Here is a 19,021-nt window from a genome sequence, read left to right as displayed (position 1 = left end):
AGTGTGGGAACTGGCACTAATTAAATCACCATTTCGTTAACACAGAGATTGGAGAGGAACATGTGCAGAGCTGTGACCTCAATCAAACTCAAATATCCTGGATGATTCAGATCTGGCATTTTTAATTCAAATCTGGCATTTTTACACCAAAATTATCCACACAAAATATTAACTTAGGCCTGAGCGCCACAAGCTGGCTAGAGCCACAAAATCGAGCTTGAGGCACTCGCCTGCTTCCAAACACCAGCTAACGCACTCGTCCACCCCGTGCATACTAATTAGTATTGGGAAAATGTCACATTATTGTTGCCAAAGGGCAAAGCCCATAAGATGGTGCGCACAAAGTGCGAAGTGGTCATCATCCCCCTGTAAAGTGCTTGTTTGCGCTGTTTGATGCTCAGCTCATTGTCTTCACTTGTTTGTGCCTCTGAAGCTTTAAACGCCATTTCCATTCGTAACAAAACTAGTTTCAGCCTCTTCCTTTTGCCTTCGTTCAGACTCCTCTGTTTTATCCTCTTTCACAGTGTAGCCCAATTTCTGAAACTGCTCCTTCTCCAGCTGTTCTAAAGTTAGAAAGGTTTCAGAGGTTTGTTCTTGTTGTTGTTTTACCTTTAATGGCGGTTGACAGCCAACTGAAAAGGTGCATTTACCGTCACCTACTGTAGTAGTGCGTCTTCAAAGTATGTGTTTTACGCTATACCGTAAAAATAAACTAAAATAATATACGAAACCCCATGCTCTCAGGTTTGGTGTCTGTTTGATAATTGAATTGTAATGAAGTTAAAATGGCCTTGTCTTGGATTTAACCGATGCTGATGTAGCAATGGATACACAAAACGTCTACTGCTGAAGAAGTGAAAAAGCTTTGACTAAAGTGAGCTTCAATTAGGAGTGAGTCAAATCTGATCCTGAAATTGTAATAGTGATTTACTTAGGCATGGCAGTAGAACTTAATTTAATCCTAAACAGAACTAAACATGAATTAAATGCAGTGTAACTGATTTTGTTAATCATAAATTAAAAACCCATTTCAGAATGTTTGTCATTGTCATTTCCCAATGAGTCTGCTGAATTTGAGTCAATCAGGCTAGTTGTTAGCTAAGCAGACTATACAGCGCTCCTGAATAAAAGCAGCGGGAACGAAATGTACAAAGAAAAAATAAATTGTACATATAAGCCGCAGGTGCCCACGTTTGTGAGATATGTACACATTTAGTAGCTGGTAGTTTGCGCCATAGTCTTTTGAACCTGCGGTCCGCTGTGCTGCGGGTGCTCCCGGTTCAAAAGACTAATTTGACTAATTTCTCTGTGAATATAAGTTGGATTGTAATAAAACACGCAGCATTTTGAAGCTTAACAAACAGAATACACATCACAGCTGTCCCTACTGTCCCCTCTGTCCTTGATGACTCTGTGTGAGCTGATTTACCTGTGTCTGTGTCTTTACATCTGGTTCACCCACTCCTGAGCTCGTACTTATCGAGTGAGTGTTATGTTGTAACATGATATATTTACACAGAAATATTGTTCCATGGTAGTGATGCACAGGTTGTCTTTTGATCCGCTGGTCAGGTCGGGCCAAGAAAGTCTCATTGTGGCAGGTTCTAAACTGCATACCACTGTATATCACATGTCTATGCTCCACATGTGTCTTTGCGTTCAGCCGTGTCGAGATTCACTTCCTCATTAGACTATTTTCTCCGTGAATATGAGGCTGATTGTAATAAAACACACAGTGCTTCCTCTGTTCACTGACGTCTTCTCCTACAGTGTGTCTAACTCTTGCGCTTCCTACTAGAGTGCCCCCCGGTGGCCTTTAGCCAGTAAAAATCTATCAATTAGATACACTGCTGTATGGGTAGCAGGGTTTAAAGCGTGGGGAAAAAGTAAAGGCCGAAGAAGTCTGAAAAGTCCGGTATATTTTTATCCCATATATATATGGAAAATATTTAGTTTTTCCGAATTTTATGAAATTTGGCACAAAATTATGTTATGGCATAGCCGTAGCGATGACAGAAACTCAAGGACTACACTGCTCTTGTATAAGTTTGTGGTTAAACAGGACTGTGAGTGAGTTTGTAGTCAGGTTTTTTGTGTGTGTTTTTATGTTTTTATTTATCTATTGTGACATACACTGTTTTGTGTTTCTATACACTGCATTGTCTTTGTGTGTGTGTTTGTGTGTGTGTTTGTGTGTGTTTGTGTGTGTTTATGTGTTTGTGTGTGTGTGTGTGTGTGTTTATGTGTTTGTGTGTGTGTGTGTGTGTGTTTGTGTGTGTGTGTGTGTGTGTGTGTGTGTGTGCGTGCATGCGTGCGTGTTTAACGTTGTAAAGCACTTTGTGCGAATTGTGCTCTATAGATAAATTAGATTAATTCGTTCCATACAGAGCTTTTCAAAATATGACCCCAGTAAAACATGTTGATTGAACCTTTTTCTCCTTTTTACCTCCAGAAAAGAGCGACCAAAAGGCGGTTTAAGCCTCGTGGTAATGGGTCTATGGGGGCCCCTTCAGAGAGAGCTGTGTCCATCCCTCAGATCACGTACGACCACATCGATGACTCTCAGAAGAAAGACGTGTCATTTTTCCCCCCCAAGGGAGCGGCTGAAGGTATCTCACATTTCAAAAATGACTTTTTGGTTCATTATTGCGTGTACCTGCGGTGGGATTAACAAGTTGGTAATCGTTAGTCTACCCTACCCTCAGTCCTCTGCTTAAGTTTAGTTTGGTGCGTGATGCGCCTTGGCACTTGCGCTAGCAGCACATATAGCAGCGCTGAGCAGCGCGCGGAAGGGGCTGCTGCAAAGGATTGTTGGACTATCGGACTATCGGAAATTAATAAATATAAATTAGAAATGTTTGGTGGGCCCGTGGGCTGCATGTTTGACACCCCTGCATTACAGTCTGAGCTGTTCTCAGAGGTCATGGTAACAACTAGCTCTTTGCCGCTTCACTTCTCCGTTGGCTTAAATAAGTAAAGACATTGAGCTTTTAAGACTAAGTATACAAACGTTTATGTATTTGAGTAGCCTAAATAAATAAAGTGGCTTGTGTAGGTTCAAGCAAGACTTATATCTTTGGGAGACACCTTGCTTAAAATAGTGCAGATCACTGACTTAGTAGGAGTTTATAGTCACTTTAACTTCCTGTTTTTAAAAGCCAGTTGAGTCAATTAAACGGACCGAGACTTTTTTCTTGTGCAAGTGTGCCATCATAAAAGCTGGACAGACATTAACCTTAAAAATACACCAACTTGAAGCAATTATTTAAATGTGTTAAGAGTTAACTGAACCTTACTCACATTATTTAATTTTCATAATATAATGTCTTCAGCTTAAAGGGACTATATGTAACTTTTGGAGCTGGAAAGTCACCTGCATGATTCCATGGGAATAGACAACATACTTCAGCATATTATCCGTGTAGATAGAAATGGTTTAAGCCATACTGTGGAATATTATAGCCAAAGGAACAACATTTCCATGGAAACAAGCAGAAGGAGTCAGGTTTGTGGAGATGCAAGCCTGCTCACATCCAGGACGCAATTTTTGTGCATTCGTAGTGTAATAAACCATCCAAAATGAAAAAAACAAAACATCCATACTCTGGTTTAAACTTAAACTATTAACAGCCCCACTTGTTGGAGTCCCAAATATTGAGCTACATCAAGAAGGCGACCGTCATAAAAACAAAACAATGAAAATCATAGCATACATTTTGGCTGAAGCGTCGCTGCATCTTCTCCAGAAATGAAAAGCTAAAGAAATGAAGATCAGTCCCATTTTAACAGTGCTTTTTCTGTATTTGCAGGTTTGACCAGAATGTTCCGACAAACAGGTGCGGCTGCAACTCAATCCCTCAATCATTGTTCTTTTTTAATATCCTACAAGGGTGTTTGGGATAACACGATAAGAGATTGTGGAGGACTCTTAAAAAGCCAAAAGTGGACAAATGTAGAACTTCTTTCCCTCCTTTCAAAGCGCATCGAGTTAATCATTAGCTAACCAGCCTTTTAATGTGCTCCAGACAGTATTTCAATTAGACTGTGTGACTGGGCTTTTGTCCCGAACCGGACCAAACCAGAGCCAGACAGGGACCCTGGTACTGGTTCTTCTGCCAAGTCCACGGAACCGGGTCCAGAACCAGGGCTGGCACTGGACCATGGGCACACAGACTGGGACAGGACAGAACAAAGAGAGGGAGGAAGGGCGGGAGGGAGGGGGATGTGAAGTAGATAAGCTTTTATTGTGGAGCTTCACTGGTCAGAAATAAACTGGCCATTGTGTGGTTTAGTCAATGAACAGATTATAGCTTAATTTATCTGTCTGGCTTCTTCCAAGTCTTACTCTGTGGGACATACCAAATATCTTCTTTTAAAACTGTATTTAAAGGTGTAACATGTATTTTTTTCTGGAGGATCTCAATAAATGTTAAAAAGTAAATGTCCCACTGTATGGCATTAAACGTATCAATGGGGACGCAGAGGTTAAAAAATTGTGTACTCAAGTAAGAGTAACAGAACTATAAAATAATATTACTCAAGTAGGAGTAAAAAATATTGACCCAAATAATTACTAAAAAAAACTAATAGTTCTGAGTAACAGTTTGGATTTATGATGTATGTAATCAAAATGTATATAATGTAATGTATGTATCTGAAGGTAAGGTTCATATAATGTACTTTTGTCCACACATGAAGCTTTTGCCACTTGTATATTTACTCACAGTGGGCAGCGGAACCAAAACTTTGACTGAAGTAAGAGAACTGTTACTTCAAACAACATATTACTCAAGTAGAAGTAAAAGTATGGTATCAAAAAACTGCTCGGAAAGTAATGAGTGATAAGTTACAAATCAGAATGAGTAACAATGCTTTTTTTTTAAGGTCTGCAATAACACCTGAAACTGACAGAATGTATGGTAGATACGTTTAATTCAATACTATGGAACTTTTTAGCATTAACAGTTCTATTGGGACAAGCAGGTGATCCTTTTCTAGTAAAGATACATAGAGCACATTTAAGCTATTTTTTGACTTCTCACTTTCTATCGAATACTTTTGATATTTACTTTCCAAACCACAATTTCTGCTGACGTCAGTACATAGCGAACTACTTTGTAAAGTGAATCCCTCCTTACATTGATTAAAAAGTTAAAAACTAAACGAAAAAGACATTTTGCATGGACCTTGAGTAACTAACGAGAGCACCAATGAGGCGAGGATGTGTGGCTTTCATGTGCGCAGTCTTTATGGGAGAGTGAACGAGAGGAAGGTACTGTTTATAAAGTCTGCTTTTGTTTGGTTTGCCTCTCTGATAGGCAACGTTTTGACCTTTTAAATGAAAAAAAAAAAGAAAGCTTATCTGTTGCTCAAGATAATTCACTACAACAACTTTGTCTAGGATTTTGTCTTTTCTGTAAATTGTATGATACTGTGCTGTTATGTCCGTTCCATTCTTAAAATTTCCTCAAAAGCTTATTTCCGCTTGATCTATGTTTGAGTTTCTTATGTTTCTTCTTTCCATGTGTTTGCATGAGCTCAGGCCCTCCGCTCCACTCTTGGTCATCTTTCACTCTGAGCTGCCCTTCATCTCCAGGTACTTCTCTAGACAATATTACTACACTGTACTTGTACGCAGTAGAAAGTAAGATGGCGTTGAAATACTATTACTCCAGAATAAGTACAAAGTTGTGGTCCAAGATGTTATAAAAGTAAAAAGTAAAATGTTGGGAACTACTTGAACTAACATCTGGTATATTAAAAGAGAGCCAATTAAAAAAGAAAAGCAAATCTTAAATAGGGCTTCAACTAATGATTATTTTGATATTGGATTATTCTAGAGTAGTGATTATTTGTTGATTGTGTTGATTATTTGATTAAACTGCAAAAGGCCTGTGAATAGATTATATCTTTTTGTTTTTTGTTACCAAACTTGACCTGGATAAACTAAAGTAATGCCGGTTGAGGACATCTTTGCGCTCACAAAAGTGGTTCTCCAGCTTTTTCAGTCGCGACCCCCATAAAAACAACCCCCAAACACACAAAAAAAGACAACCTTACAAAATCTTAAAGTGTCATTATCTCTATATGTTGTTTTATTTCCAGGAATTAAATGTAGAGTCCTGTTTCTATCTCCCCATATCATCTAGGGACTCACAGGTTGAGAATCACTGGCTTACAAAATAGGTTGTTTCTCACAAACACTTAATGTACCTGTTTCCTGTATAATTTTCATGTATAGAAGTTATTTTTTGCCTTTATCGTAGGACCTTTCATGTTTTAAAGTCTGTGCATAGACCAGATAAGAATTATTCGATTACTGAATTATTTGACAATGATCTCAGTAATCGATTACCATATTTTCCGGACTATAAGTTGCACCAGCCATATAATGTATAATAGAGAAGAAGAAAAACCTATATAAGTCAAATTGGAGTATGAAATGTGGTTGCAAGTGTGAAAATAACAAACAATATCACATATAAGTTGCTCCAGAGTATAAGTCTAAGTATATAAGTACGGTATACGTATATAAGTATAAGTCGCATCCCGGCCGAAACTATGAAAAAAGGTGCAACTTATATATAGTCCGGAAAATACGGTAGTTGGCATTTATCACTTATTTATCTTGTTTCAGCTTAGACTTTAGACTTATTTCACAAACTAAAAAAAAACCACTTATTGAATGCCCTTCATTTCCTTTTTTTCCCGCAGTGAGGAGAAATCTCGATAGCAGCATGTCCATCGACATCTCCCGAGCGAACAGCATCGGGGACGAGCTGGACTGCATGAGCGAGGACATGCCGCTGCCCGTCGTCACGGACAACACGAAGTAAGTCCCGCCCCTCATCCATCAACCTGCGCTGACCCCTGCTCTGCCGTACATAATACTGATTTCTCCACTTGTCATAGTACGCCAGCTCCTTTTGTGGCCGCGCTCTAGAACCCCTCGAGTTGCTTTTTAAAATCGAGTTGTTTTGTTGAACTCTCTTGTGGGCTGAAGAAGCACTCAAGGACCCCGGGCCATATCAGGTTAGAGTTATAAAAGAGGATTATTCTTTCAGTGTGATGGGAAATGTCAACAAATCCCTCTCTTAAGGTTGTCAGACTTGTTGAAGTACGAAGTGTCCAGTGTCATACTTATATAAGGGAATTAGTAATAGTGACTGACTACTTGTCCAATTTGTATTAGGGTACGAGGTTAAAAGTAAAGCGCTGGTGTTGCTAGTCACATGTGTTTGGCAGCGACTCAGACCTTATAGATGTACGATCAGGTCACAAGTTCAAACAGAGCATCAGAACAGAGAGGAAGGACAAATAGGTTTTGTAATCATTTCAGATGGAAGGCAGGGTGGATATAACTACGAGAGATTCACATGTTCTTCTCATAAGCAAATGTAGATCCTTATTATTATGTGTTTAGGGATTGGCTCCATAAAGCAGTTTTAAGTATTAATGCCCTCGTCGTAACTGATATCAATCATGTCTTTGGGGTTGAATAATCGGTTGCCTGGGATCCAGAATACACACTTTCCTAATTCTTTATGAAGTGTGAGTCTTGTCACCACATCCTCTATTGTACCTCGAGCCAAACTCAAACAGAACCGTGCAATCAGATGTGTTTGTTCCAGTGACACAAAGGAGCTCTTTAATTTACTATTATTTAGAACAAAATCAAGCAGAAACAGAGTTTTCTGCTTCGCTCATTGATTCTGCTGAAATCTGCGATGTTTTTTCAGTCCTAGTGATTTATTTTGCCTCATAAGCATATGGCCAGAACCAGATTGATATTGTGTAAAAATACAGAGCGATACCATTATTTTGGAAGATTCAAATTGAAATACGCAAATATGGATTTCATTTCTAAAGTATTGTTTTGTTGCTCATCGGCGAAGCAGGGGATTTTCTGTAATGTTTCCAGTTGGCATTTTGGTGCGTCATGAGTTTGAGATATGAGAGTCTCTATAATCTCCTGGATGTGTTGCATGTGTGTGTGTGTTGCATGTGTGTGTTTGTGTGGCGTGTGTATTAGTTTTCCCGGCTGCTGTGGCACACGTCAGCTGCTGTGCTCCGAGCCCCTCCCATAACAGCTGCTTTGTTTTGCCCCTGGTGTCACGCCATCAAGGACAGCTCCTATCAGGGCATCTACGCTGTTCCACCCACAGCGCTTCAGGCGAGAAAGTAAATATAGACTCTGGGCTGGAGAGAACGGGACGGGAAAAAAGTTGAGTAAAAGTAATGAGCAAAGGACAAAAGTATTTATTTTAACGTGAATCCAACTCAGAATTGTGGTTGTGATTATTTAAGTAAGTAATAAGTATAATATTTTTGTGACTTTATGGAAAGAATATTTAGTGCTAAAACGAGCCAAGTAAATGGATGACACAAACCCAACCAATAATGACTAGGCCAACATTATAAAAAAAAAAGATTACATTCGGACTAAATTTTAAAATGGTTAGACTTTGGACCAAAAGGGGATGCATGCCTTTATTTGATCATAGTTTATATTTTAGTTTTATTATTATTCTAAAATATTTTTCTATAATATAGAATGTTTTGCAAATTTTGTTCACTGACTTTTCTGATTTTTATTTATCATTATACATGCTGTTGTTATTATACTGCCCTAAACTGGTTAAGGTCCTATCTGGAAGACAGGAAGTACAGAAGACAGGAAGTACTTTGTTGAAATTGGTATCTGTGTCTAAGACCACATGTCCCTGACCTGCGGGATGCCCCAAGGGTCAGTCTTGGGTCCCCTTCTGTTCAACCTCTACATGTTTCCGTTAGGTCAGTTGATACGCAGTGAAAATGTGTCCTATCACAATTATGCAGACGACACTCAGATCTATGTTTCACTATCGGCAGGTGACTATGGACCAGTCGATTCACTCTGTCACTGCATCCAACAGATCAGTGTGTGGAGGCAAAACAACTTTCTCCAGCTGAACTCAGACAAGACTGAAATAATCGTTTTTGGCCACAGAAACAAAGAGAAAGTGTTAGCGGTCACCTCCAGAGTCTCGCTCTAAAACCTACAAACCAAGTTAGAAATTTGGGGGTAATAATGGACTCAGACTTGAACTTTAATTGCCACGTCAAATCAATAACATCAGCAGCTTTTTACCATCCAAAAAACATTGCCAAATTCGATCGTAGATTACCGTATTTTCCGGACTATAAGTCGCACCAGCTAAAAAATAAATAATAGAGAAGAAAAAAACATATATAAGTTGCACTGTAGTATGAAATGCGGTGAAAATAACAAATCATATCATATATATAAGTCGCTCCGGAGTATAAGTCTAAGTATATAAGTATAAATATAAGTATAAGTCGCACCCCGGCCAAAACTATGAAAAAAGGTGCCACTTATACTGTACTGCTCACTGGTCTCTCCAAACGAGTTGTAAAACAGCTGCAGTACATCCAGAACGCTGCTGCTCGGGTCCTGACTAGAACCAGGAAGTACCATCACATTAGTCCTGTTCTCAGGTCTCTGCACTGCCCCCTGTGGCTCAGAGAAGAGACTTTAAAGCAGCTCTGCTTGTGTACAAGTCTCTCCATGGCCTAGTACCAAAGTACATCTTGGACATGTTAGTGCCATATGAACCATCTCGGACTCTGAGGACCTCAGGGACCGGCCTCCTGCTGGTGCCAGAGTCAGGACTAAACATGGACCGGCCTCCTGCTGGTGCCAGAGTCAGGACTAAACATGGACCGGCCTCCTGCTGGTGCCAGAGTCAGGACTAAACATGGACCGGCCTCCTGCTGGTGCCAGAGTCAGGACTAAACATGGACCGGCCTCCTGCTGGTGCCAGAGTCAGGACAAAACATGGACCGGCCTCCTGCTGGTGCCAGAGTCAGGACTAAACATGGACCGGCCTCCTGCTGGTGCCAGAGTCAGGACTAAACATGGACCGGCCTCCTGCTGGTGCCAGAGTCAGGACTAAACATGGACCGGCCTCCTGCTGGTGCCAGAGTCAGGACAAAACATGGACCGGCCTCCTGCTGGTGCCAGAGTCAGGACAAAACATGGGGAATCTGCGTTTCAGTTTTATGCAGCTAAAATCTGGAACATTCTTCCTGAAGATGTGAGACAGGTTCTACTCTGACAATGTTCAAATCTAAGCTAAAAACAGTTTTGTTTAGCTTTGCATATGACTGAAAGGATTTTTTTTGCACTCTTCTCTTATTTCTTAAACTGTTTTGTGATTTCTGTCATGTCTTTGTGATTTGAATGCATTTTTTCCTGCTGTGTGAAGCACTTTGAATTGCCTTGTGTATGAAATGTGCTCTAAAAATAAACTTGCCTTGTCTTGCCGCAACAAAATGACAAAAATCAGATTGATGAGAATGTACACGTGATCTCCCAAATAGTGTAGTAAATCCCATTATACTGTTTGGTGGTGGACTTTAGAGTTAGCTGCTGAGGAAGTGGTGCCTGCAGTGTCGGCACGCAATCATCTGGTCCAAACCAAAGCACAAACACACGACTCCTGACACAAGTCCAAACAGTCAGGCCTGATTTAGCTCAATGATTGTGTTTTGGTCCGGGACTCTCAGAGGACCTCCTGTGGGCTGTGCACTTGTCTCCAGGATTTAGTGAATAAAATCATAACAAACTGCAAATAAGTCCAGTCTAAAGCTCCCTGATCTGCGTCCTCTTGAGGAAAGCGTAAATGTAGTTTCAAACACACTTCAAACTGCCCCCAAACAGAGGAAGCCCCTGTTTAGCTGATGTGTGGTGATTGAGCAATCTGTTCCCAGTATCGCCAAGGTTATACTGTTTTTGTTGTCAGCCATTTCTCAAGAGAAAACGCCCTGTAAAATCCCTTTTATGAAAAACCCAAATGATAAAACTAAATAGACTTACAGGTTATTTTATGCTTGTTTCCATGGAGATATTTTTAATGCTATAGTGTGGAAAAATCCAGGCAAGGCAATATTTCCATCTTCATATAGACAAACAGAGGTAAGAACAGTTACTCAACACATGTTCTGGTGGTTTTTAAACGACTCAGAACTACAGTGGTTCTCGTTTCTCTTTTTTATTATCTGAATCAACTGAGAAATTTAAGGCAAAAAAGTAATTTGACATTTAAACAGTATATGTACAGTTGTACTTGAAATGAGTGGTGAGAGATGTGTTGAAAAGTTGATAATATTGCATGTTATTTGGGAAATTTGCCAAGATATAACGAGAATACCAAGAATCACTATGAAAAAATGACCTCAAAAAGACGATTGTTTACAACTTGGAGATAATTTTAGACTGTGCTTTTCTTGGACTTTTCCGGTGCAACCTGAAGTACAAGTTAGTAATAATACATGTTTTTCTGACAGTTTCTTGTGCAGATAAGGAATGAGGCCTAAAAGTGTTGTAATTTGTGCTTCCTGCTGACAGCCAATCTTTGATCCGGGCTGCGCTCTCGTTCCTCCAGGAGAAAACCGGTTTTCCTCCACTTATGAGCTCAGAACAGAGAAGAACAGAGAAGTGACCTCATTATTCAGTGTACACAATGTAGCTTCTTATTGTGTAAAAGAGGGCCCAATCTGATATCAAAACACTGAGCAATAGTGAAAGCTCATGACCATGTAAACAACCCCTAAAACGTCTTGTGTAATCTCACAAACAAACCTATAAAGTGATAGTTCTGCATAGTTGTGGTTGATTTTAGGAACTATTCTGATTTTGCACAATACTGGAACCTTTACCGAGACATTTCTGTGCATTCTAGATTAGAGGTGGGCATGTGCCAAAAAGTTTGAATATTTGTGAATCACAAATATGGTGATTTGACCAAAATAGCAAAATTGTCACGGCAATTAGACCTATGGTTCTTTCTTTATCACCATATTACCCAGCCCTACTCCTGATGCATTCTTAAAATATCATCTGAAAATGTGTTATGTATTATTTGGGTGTGTACATATATTTTACTTACTGAAACTCTTCTGTCTTGTACATGAAACATAATGACCAGCAGCTTTTTCCTGTTTCACACTTTCTCCTCCATCTGTCCCAGCTCAGACCAGTCTCAGACCAGTCTCAGACCAGTCTCAGACCAGTCTCAGACCAGTCTCAGACCGGTCTCAGGCCGGTCTCAGACCGGTCTCAGGCCGGTCTCAGGCCGGTCTCAGACCGGTCTCAGGCCGGTCTCAAACCGGTCTCAGACCACCTGTAGACACGGCTTAATTAGTTCCCCTCTTGAAGCTGGAAAAGCAGATAAACAATGCCCCGCCAGCCGCTCCACGGGACACTGTGGGCAAAGACACATACATCACCGACCGGCCCCTTCAAGTACAGGGGCCTCTCTCTGCTGAGCAACTGGCCCCTTTTGTGTGGCGCTCTGAACAAATTGACTTTTTGTCTGTGTGGCTCTGTATGCCCCTCATGTCCACTGTACTCCAGTATTGATAGCGAGGAGGTGCAACCATCCATTGTCCCAAACCTTATTTGACTTGAAAGCTTAATATAGTTTTGCCAGCACTGTTTTGGTAAATCTTGTAGCGCAATGTTCTGTTGTAAATCAAATGCACAGAGGCAATAACTTGTCTTGATAGCTTGCCTAGTAATTCTTAGAATGACAAATTACTGGCAAAAATAGCAAGCCATGAACAGAGATGAATGGTTTAGCGGTTCCAGGTAGAACAGCTGCTGCACTGCGTTGATCTCACATCAAATTCAGGCAGAATCTAAACCTGCTATTACTGCAATTACATAATATAATTCTGTAAAATGTGTGACATTAAACGCCTGCAATGGAAGCAATAAATGGATTCCCCTAAAATGTACTATTGGCTGCTGGGAAAAAGGCAGTCAAAAAGGGAGCAGGTGACAATAGACCATAAAATGAAGAAAATAAACTTTGCGGTTGATTTGAGAATGAACAAATTTATCAGCCAATGTAAGACAACAAATATAACATACAGTGACTTACAAGTAGCATTCTTGTAACTGTTGTGCCTCTCTGCGTCTGTGTTTGTTTTTTGTTCAGTTTATTTTATACACACAGTACGTAATAAGCAAAATATGTTTAATTAAGTGAATTGGTCCTTTGTACTGTATGTATTTGAGCACTTATCATTTAGGGCATGGTACTTAAATAAAACTCCATTACTGAAGGTGTTTGAGAGGCAAGAGACATTCATTAACTCCAGCACAGAACCTTTAAATGTAAAAAAAAAGATGTCTTGGAAAAGGAACTGAAATATCCGTAGTAAAGACGAGCCATTCCTGCACAGTATAGACGCCGTGCTGTCTTGAAGGGTGTGTCGTCCGCCTCTTCTTCTTCCAAGTAGCCTATTAAAAGCACCTGTATAAATACTCTCCCCTCTGTACGCCGCTCTCCTGCCCTCCTCCCGCTCTGCGCCGCTCACTCTCTTTCTTGTGAATGAAAACACTGGTCCACAGCAGCACCTGAGCAGCCTGTTTGTGTAGGACGTCCCGTAGCCCTGTAACCCCTCCTGGCTCTGGCCCCGTCTTTCTCTCTCCCGTTTCCTCTCTCTGCACTCTTTGAGCTCAGGTTTTTCTGATGTGTGCCGGGGCGGTTTATTCAGGTGTGGCGACCGGCGCTGCCACCGCCCTGCCTCTGATGTCGGTCCATCCGCGGCCAGGTGTCGAGCTCCGTGAGAGGGCCCAGTGTTCGGCCTAATGTGGGCGAACAGAGGGGCCCTTGATGGAGCTCGTCGGCGGGGCCCTGTGGTTCTGAAGCTCTTACACGCAGAAGGCCAGGGCATATACTACCTGCGTTAATGTGAACCTGTAGTTCTCGGCACAAGTTGGAAATAGACTTTGAAGTACATAAGAACTGCATCTGCGTTCGTATGTGTGATACAAGTTTGGTCCGTGTTTGAGCCTGGTTTAGTTCTGAAGGAGGCTTGGTTTGGTCCAGGTTTAGTCCCAGGATTTGTCCCAGTTTCTTTCCAATTTGGACGTGGTGTATCAAAGTGTGAACGGGACTAAAATCTGTACAAACACTCACTCTCTTATGGGGACAAAAGTCAGGCCCCCATGTGTAAAGCCTTTATTATTACACCAACAACAGGATTTCAACTAAAGACATGAAAATACGTGGGGTTTATGTAGGTTAGAGTTAAGCAAGTATAATTAAGGCTAGGATAAGGGATGAAACGAGTTAATCAATTAATCGCAACTAATAAAATATTTAAATAACTGTTAACTAATTTAGCAATCGATTAATCGTTTTCTGGACAATATAGGGACTCCTAAACATGCTACGTGCTGAAGAAACACGTTACATTTGTGTGTTTTTTCTCAGTAAATATACTCTCTTTAGCTTTATCTCATTGACATTTTGTGGAAAAAACTCTTTTAGGTTCTTCTGCATTTTAAACAACTATATGCGATTAATCGAAAGAACAGTTGCTATATTTTTTCAACTAGGAAAGTCAATTTTATGTTCACAAACGCTATGGAAACCCAACATCAGTCAGTCACTGCTCACACTTTTTCTTTTTCGGTCATTTTTCTTAGTTTGATCATTAATATGCAAAGACCGAATTAGTCACAAAACACATGATGAAAATTATTCTCCAGTATTAATCTCTCTTTAATGTTAGATTGTAAAACCATTCATGCAAATTATGAATCATGAATGTGGCAGTTCCTAGAAAATGTTTAACAAAATCAGCACTTCCTCAGTAATACCAAGTAATAACTCACACCACGTTAGTATGGCGTTCAAACCACACAGTACTTTACACAAGCAGCAGGCTTTTACAGTAAAAATGTAAGCCCAGCAGGGGATTAAAGGAAAGATGAAATAAGTCTGTCTGTGCTGATCTGTGTAGTATATTTAGTCCAGATAAAGAGGCAGCGCTGGGTTATCAGGCGGACCTTAAATGCCTCTGGAGCCAGACGGTTTAGAGCAGGGAGGACACCAGCAGCAGTAAATCAAAGCCCAAGGAACAGGTAAACAGCAGAGAAACGTGTGCAGAAGACAATACAAGCTGAATGCAGAGACGTTTCAGTTCTCCAAGGGTTTTGTTGTTGTTGATTATCACCAAAGTGTTCATTCTGTTCAGCAGCCAATTTTAAGAAAGTCAGAAGACAGTTAATCATTGAATATTTGCAATACGTTTTGATTGTAAAACTGTTTAACTTTGTGGTTTTTATTACTTCACTAAATGGGCTTACTCCATAAAGAAAGTCCATTTAAAATAATCTAATAATCTTAAATGGCTTTTTATAGAGTTTTATTGGATGATATACAGTACTGTAATAGAGGCATTTAATATGTTGAAATATAATCTTAGAAGTGCTGAAAGCAGGTTTCAAAGATTTGATTTACAGGACATTTGAACTAAATGTTATGTTAATAGGCTATATTTATATTTATTGGTAAGTTATTTCTTAGCATAGAGTAAGAATAATATTCCTCAACCTCAACACATTTTGAACACATTTTGCATCAAAATGTTTTTAATCATTGTTATATTGGACGTTTATTGTAATGTTTAACTTTAATTGGTCCAGAATACATATATATATATAATATAGGAATCAACATCTCATAATATATTCAGATGATATTATGTCAATCCAACAGGAATGTGTTATTATCAGAAAATGTTTGAATAAATATAAATAAAACAAAAAGAAAACAGCATAAATGTGACCTTTATTTAAAAGCTTACAGCATAACTTTTTTCATTTTCCTCCGTAATCAGCTCTTTTTGTACCCTTTAATTTACTATAAATGATCTATTCTTGCATATCGTCAAAACAACATATTATAAACATTTGCCCACCTCAAATCAAACCTAGTCAGTGTGTAACATTGTGGTGGTGTTTTCGCAGCATTTTATAATTCTATTTATGCACGTTATACCGATTCTTTGCCACTGTTTTAAATGAGTCTTTTGAGCATCCCTGAGCTCCGTCCAGCTTTGTGTAAATAACAAGCAAAGAGAGCTGTAAAGTCAGCACAAACCCTGGCAGTGGAGGAGGGGCGTTTGAGCATCATTCCCCTTTGTGCCCAGCAGGCTGCGCTCTGGCACCACTGCCTCACACTCTCTTCTCTGTCAGCCTCACTCTCTGTTCTTTAGTGCACATTTGATCATTTTCTCTCCTGAGGGGCCAAAGGAAACAGTAAGCGTGGGCCCGAGCCGAAGTGAAAATGTGTTTTTTAGCAATCTTTTCACGAGTTGGATGCTGCACAAACGGTTTTAGCCATAACCAACGCCATCAACACCGACGCCGCTTTAGCCACTGCTTTCCTGGTTCTGTTGCTGTTATAATCGCCACATTTTCCATTCTTCAGCAGTAACATCAAATGAATCGAGGCACTTGCAATAATCCAACGTCCCACACTTTTCCACCTTGAAAAGTTTGTGGTCCTGATTAAAAGTGACATTTGTGTAGAAATCGTAATAATCCTTGCTATTCATTGCACTTATTTCTATATTCCCTTTCCCTCCTTTTTCGTTTGGCTTGGTCGTAGTACAAGGAGTTGTGAGTTTCAGGAAATGCACTGCGCTCTGTTGGGAAGTGAGGTATCTGCCTTTTGGCCGGACCAATTTTTTTCTTCTTTTGCAGGGGGTGGGGGTTTATCAGCTGCAGCTTACGGGAAGCACAACTCTTCCATGTGTGACGAGCTGCTCCACTGTTTAGGTTGGTAACAGCAGGCCAATAGATTGATGAATGAATGAGGAGAATGCAGTGGAAAGTAGTGGTGCTGGTCTATTATAGGGTCTAACATGTGAGTAACAGGGGATGTACAGTAAGTGAGGCTATAAAGTGGAGAGATTATTGTTTAGATCAAGATCAAGTGACTCGTATTAAAGCTGCAATACAAGTCTTTGCTTGGGTTGAATAGAATTGAGTGAATAACAATATACTAATTTGGTCTGGAGACATCAGACATTAGGGCTGGAGCGATAGTGACAAAAAGGAATATCTCAACATGTCTTTAAACGTATTCGTACAGGTTTAAGTATCAGACAGAGTTGAAATGTATGTAAAAAACAATGATCACAAACTTGCACAAAATGCCACTTTATACCCTTATTATTTAAACTTTGCATATCTTCAAAACAACATTCACGATATTATATACATTTTGATACATTGCCCACATTCCCTAGGCATTTTGTCGTTTAGAATCATGCGGTTAAAACGCCCTGTGTTGGAGTCACACATTTAACCTACGGTAATAAGTGCTCACATGATCTCAAAAATGTGAAGTATTTGCAGAAAAGTAACGAAAACAAAGCCGTTGTTGCTATTGGGGCCATAGGGTGATGAATTAGCATGAGCGCGTGTGTGTGCGCGTGCGTGTGTGTGTGTGCGTGAGGGGGAGTGTGTGTGTGTGTGTGCGCGTACGTGCGTGCGTGTGTGTGTGTGCGTGAAGGGGAGTGTGTGTGTGTGTGTGTGTGCGCGTACGTGCGTGCGTGTGTGTGTGTGCGTGAGGGGGAGTGTGTGTGTGCGCGTGTGTGTGTGCGTGAGGGGGAGTGTGTGTGTGTGTGCGCGTGTGTGTGTGTGCGTGAGGGGGAGTGTGTGTGTGTGTGTGTGTGCGTGAGAGGGAGTGTGTGTGTGTGCGCGTGTGTGTGTGTGTGCGTGAGGGGGAGTGTGTGTGTGTGCGCGTGTGTGTGTGTGCGTGAGGGGGAGTGTGTGTGTGTGTGCGTGTGTGCGTGTGTGCGCGTGTGCGTGTGTGTGTGTGCGTGTGCGCGTGTGCGTGTGCGTGTGTGTGTGTGTGTGTGTGTGCGTGTGCGTGAGGGGGAGTGTGTGTGTGTGTGCGTGTGCGTGTGTGTGTGTGTGTGTGTGTGCGTGTGCGTGAGGGGGAGTGTGTGTGTGTGTGCGTGTGCGCGTGTGCGTGTGCGTGTGTGTGTGTGCGTGTGCGTGAGGGGGAGTGTGGGGGAGAGCAGCTCGAGTCTAAACAGGATATTGTAGTACACTGGAGCACAGTACCTGCGGCATTTAGACTCCGCGGAATCAGGACAATGACAAGCTCCGACGCCCCCCACACACCGACCAGCACATGTGTCTGACCTGAAATACTCTCAAAAGTCACGTCACCTCTGTTCGCATCGACCGAAGTAAAGATTGAATGTTAAAATATATCAAATAAGTCACAGGAGTGGCTTGGATGTACAGTACGCCACCTAAAGCCCACACTTGCAATCTTTGTATCCCCAAACAGACTAGAAACAAGGATTAGATTAAGTGGAAACACATATGGGATTGCACTATGAAGTCTACAAAGTTGTGGCACTTTTAAAAATAGTTCTAAATACAATACAAGTACTGTTGAAAGTTGTTGTCGCACACTAGCAACTAAGACATTATTAGAAATGAATAAGAAGAAGTGTCAATAATGTTCATGTCGCTGTTTCTGTTTGTCACTGCATCTGGCTCTACAGAGATTTTCCATTAATGGTTGTTTTTGTTTCATTTCTGGTTCAGAAGTTTCCTCAATTCACTCAAAAAAGTATTACGTAAAAATACTGTGAATTAGCAAGCAGTCCCTTAAGGCGTTCACTAGTGTTTCCTGTCACACTGTTTGAAAATCATTGCTCTTGAACACAACTACAATCATGATTATTTGCTGTGTGAGCTCAGAGTAGAGCTGCAACTATTGATCATTTTAGTAGTCGACTGATCAGCGGTTATTTCTATGGACCATTGAGACTTTTTAAATACATTATGAACCAAATGAAGGGTGAAATACGGTGACTGATAGCAAAGACTTATGAATAAAAAGTATTATTGATGAAAACATTAAACTGTTTATTGTCTTTTCTGACATTTTGCTCTAATAATACACTACTTTTGTTATTTAAACTTGTTTTAAGTGTCTGTAAAGCTCAGATAACTATACAAAAATGACCACTATGATTATATTTAAATGACTTGTCACCATTTTTTGATTTGTTTTCCCAATAACAAGAAGATATTATGTCAATCCAACATTAATTTGCTAAAATTTGACACTGAATGTTTTACTTTTTTAACCAGGAAAGTCCCACTAAGTTGTAGTATCTCTCAATGGTT

At 40.4% G+C, this 19,021-nt stretch overlaps 1 protein-coding gene across 1 annotated transcript in view; it reads left to right on the top strand.

Moving 5' to 3' along the window:
- Positions 1-19,021, top strand: part of kcnq1.2 (potassium voltage-gated channel, KQT-like subfamily, member 1.2) — a 190,707-nt gene that overhangs the window by 27,445 nt on the left and 144,241 nt on the right. The window contains exons 11-14 of the mRNA XM_072435508.1: positions 2,453-2,609; positions 3,810-3,836; positions 5,543-5,596; positions 6,715-6,832. Coding sequence (XP_072291609.1) covers positions 2,453-2,609; positions 3,810-3,836; positions 5,543-5,596; positions 6,715-6,832 — 356 coding nt within the window. The remainder of the gene's footprint in view (positions 1-2,452; positions 2,610-3,809; positions 3,837-5,542; positions 5,597-6,714; positions 6,833-19,021) is intronic.

This window comes from Eucyclogobius newberryi, unplaced genomic scaffold, assembly GCF_026437365.1.
Source record: "Eucyclogobius newberryi isolate DKJ021-1_F unplaced genomic scaffold, fEucNew1.0.hap1 SCAF_7, whole genome shotgun sequence".
NCBI lineage: Eukaryota > Metazoa > Chordata > Actinopteri > Gobiiformes > Gobiidae > Eucyclogobius > Eucyclogobius newberryi.
The sequence above is the reverse complement of the archived record's forward strand: the minus strand, read 5'-3'. Positions and strand labels throughout refer to the sequence as shown.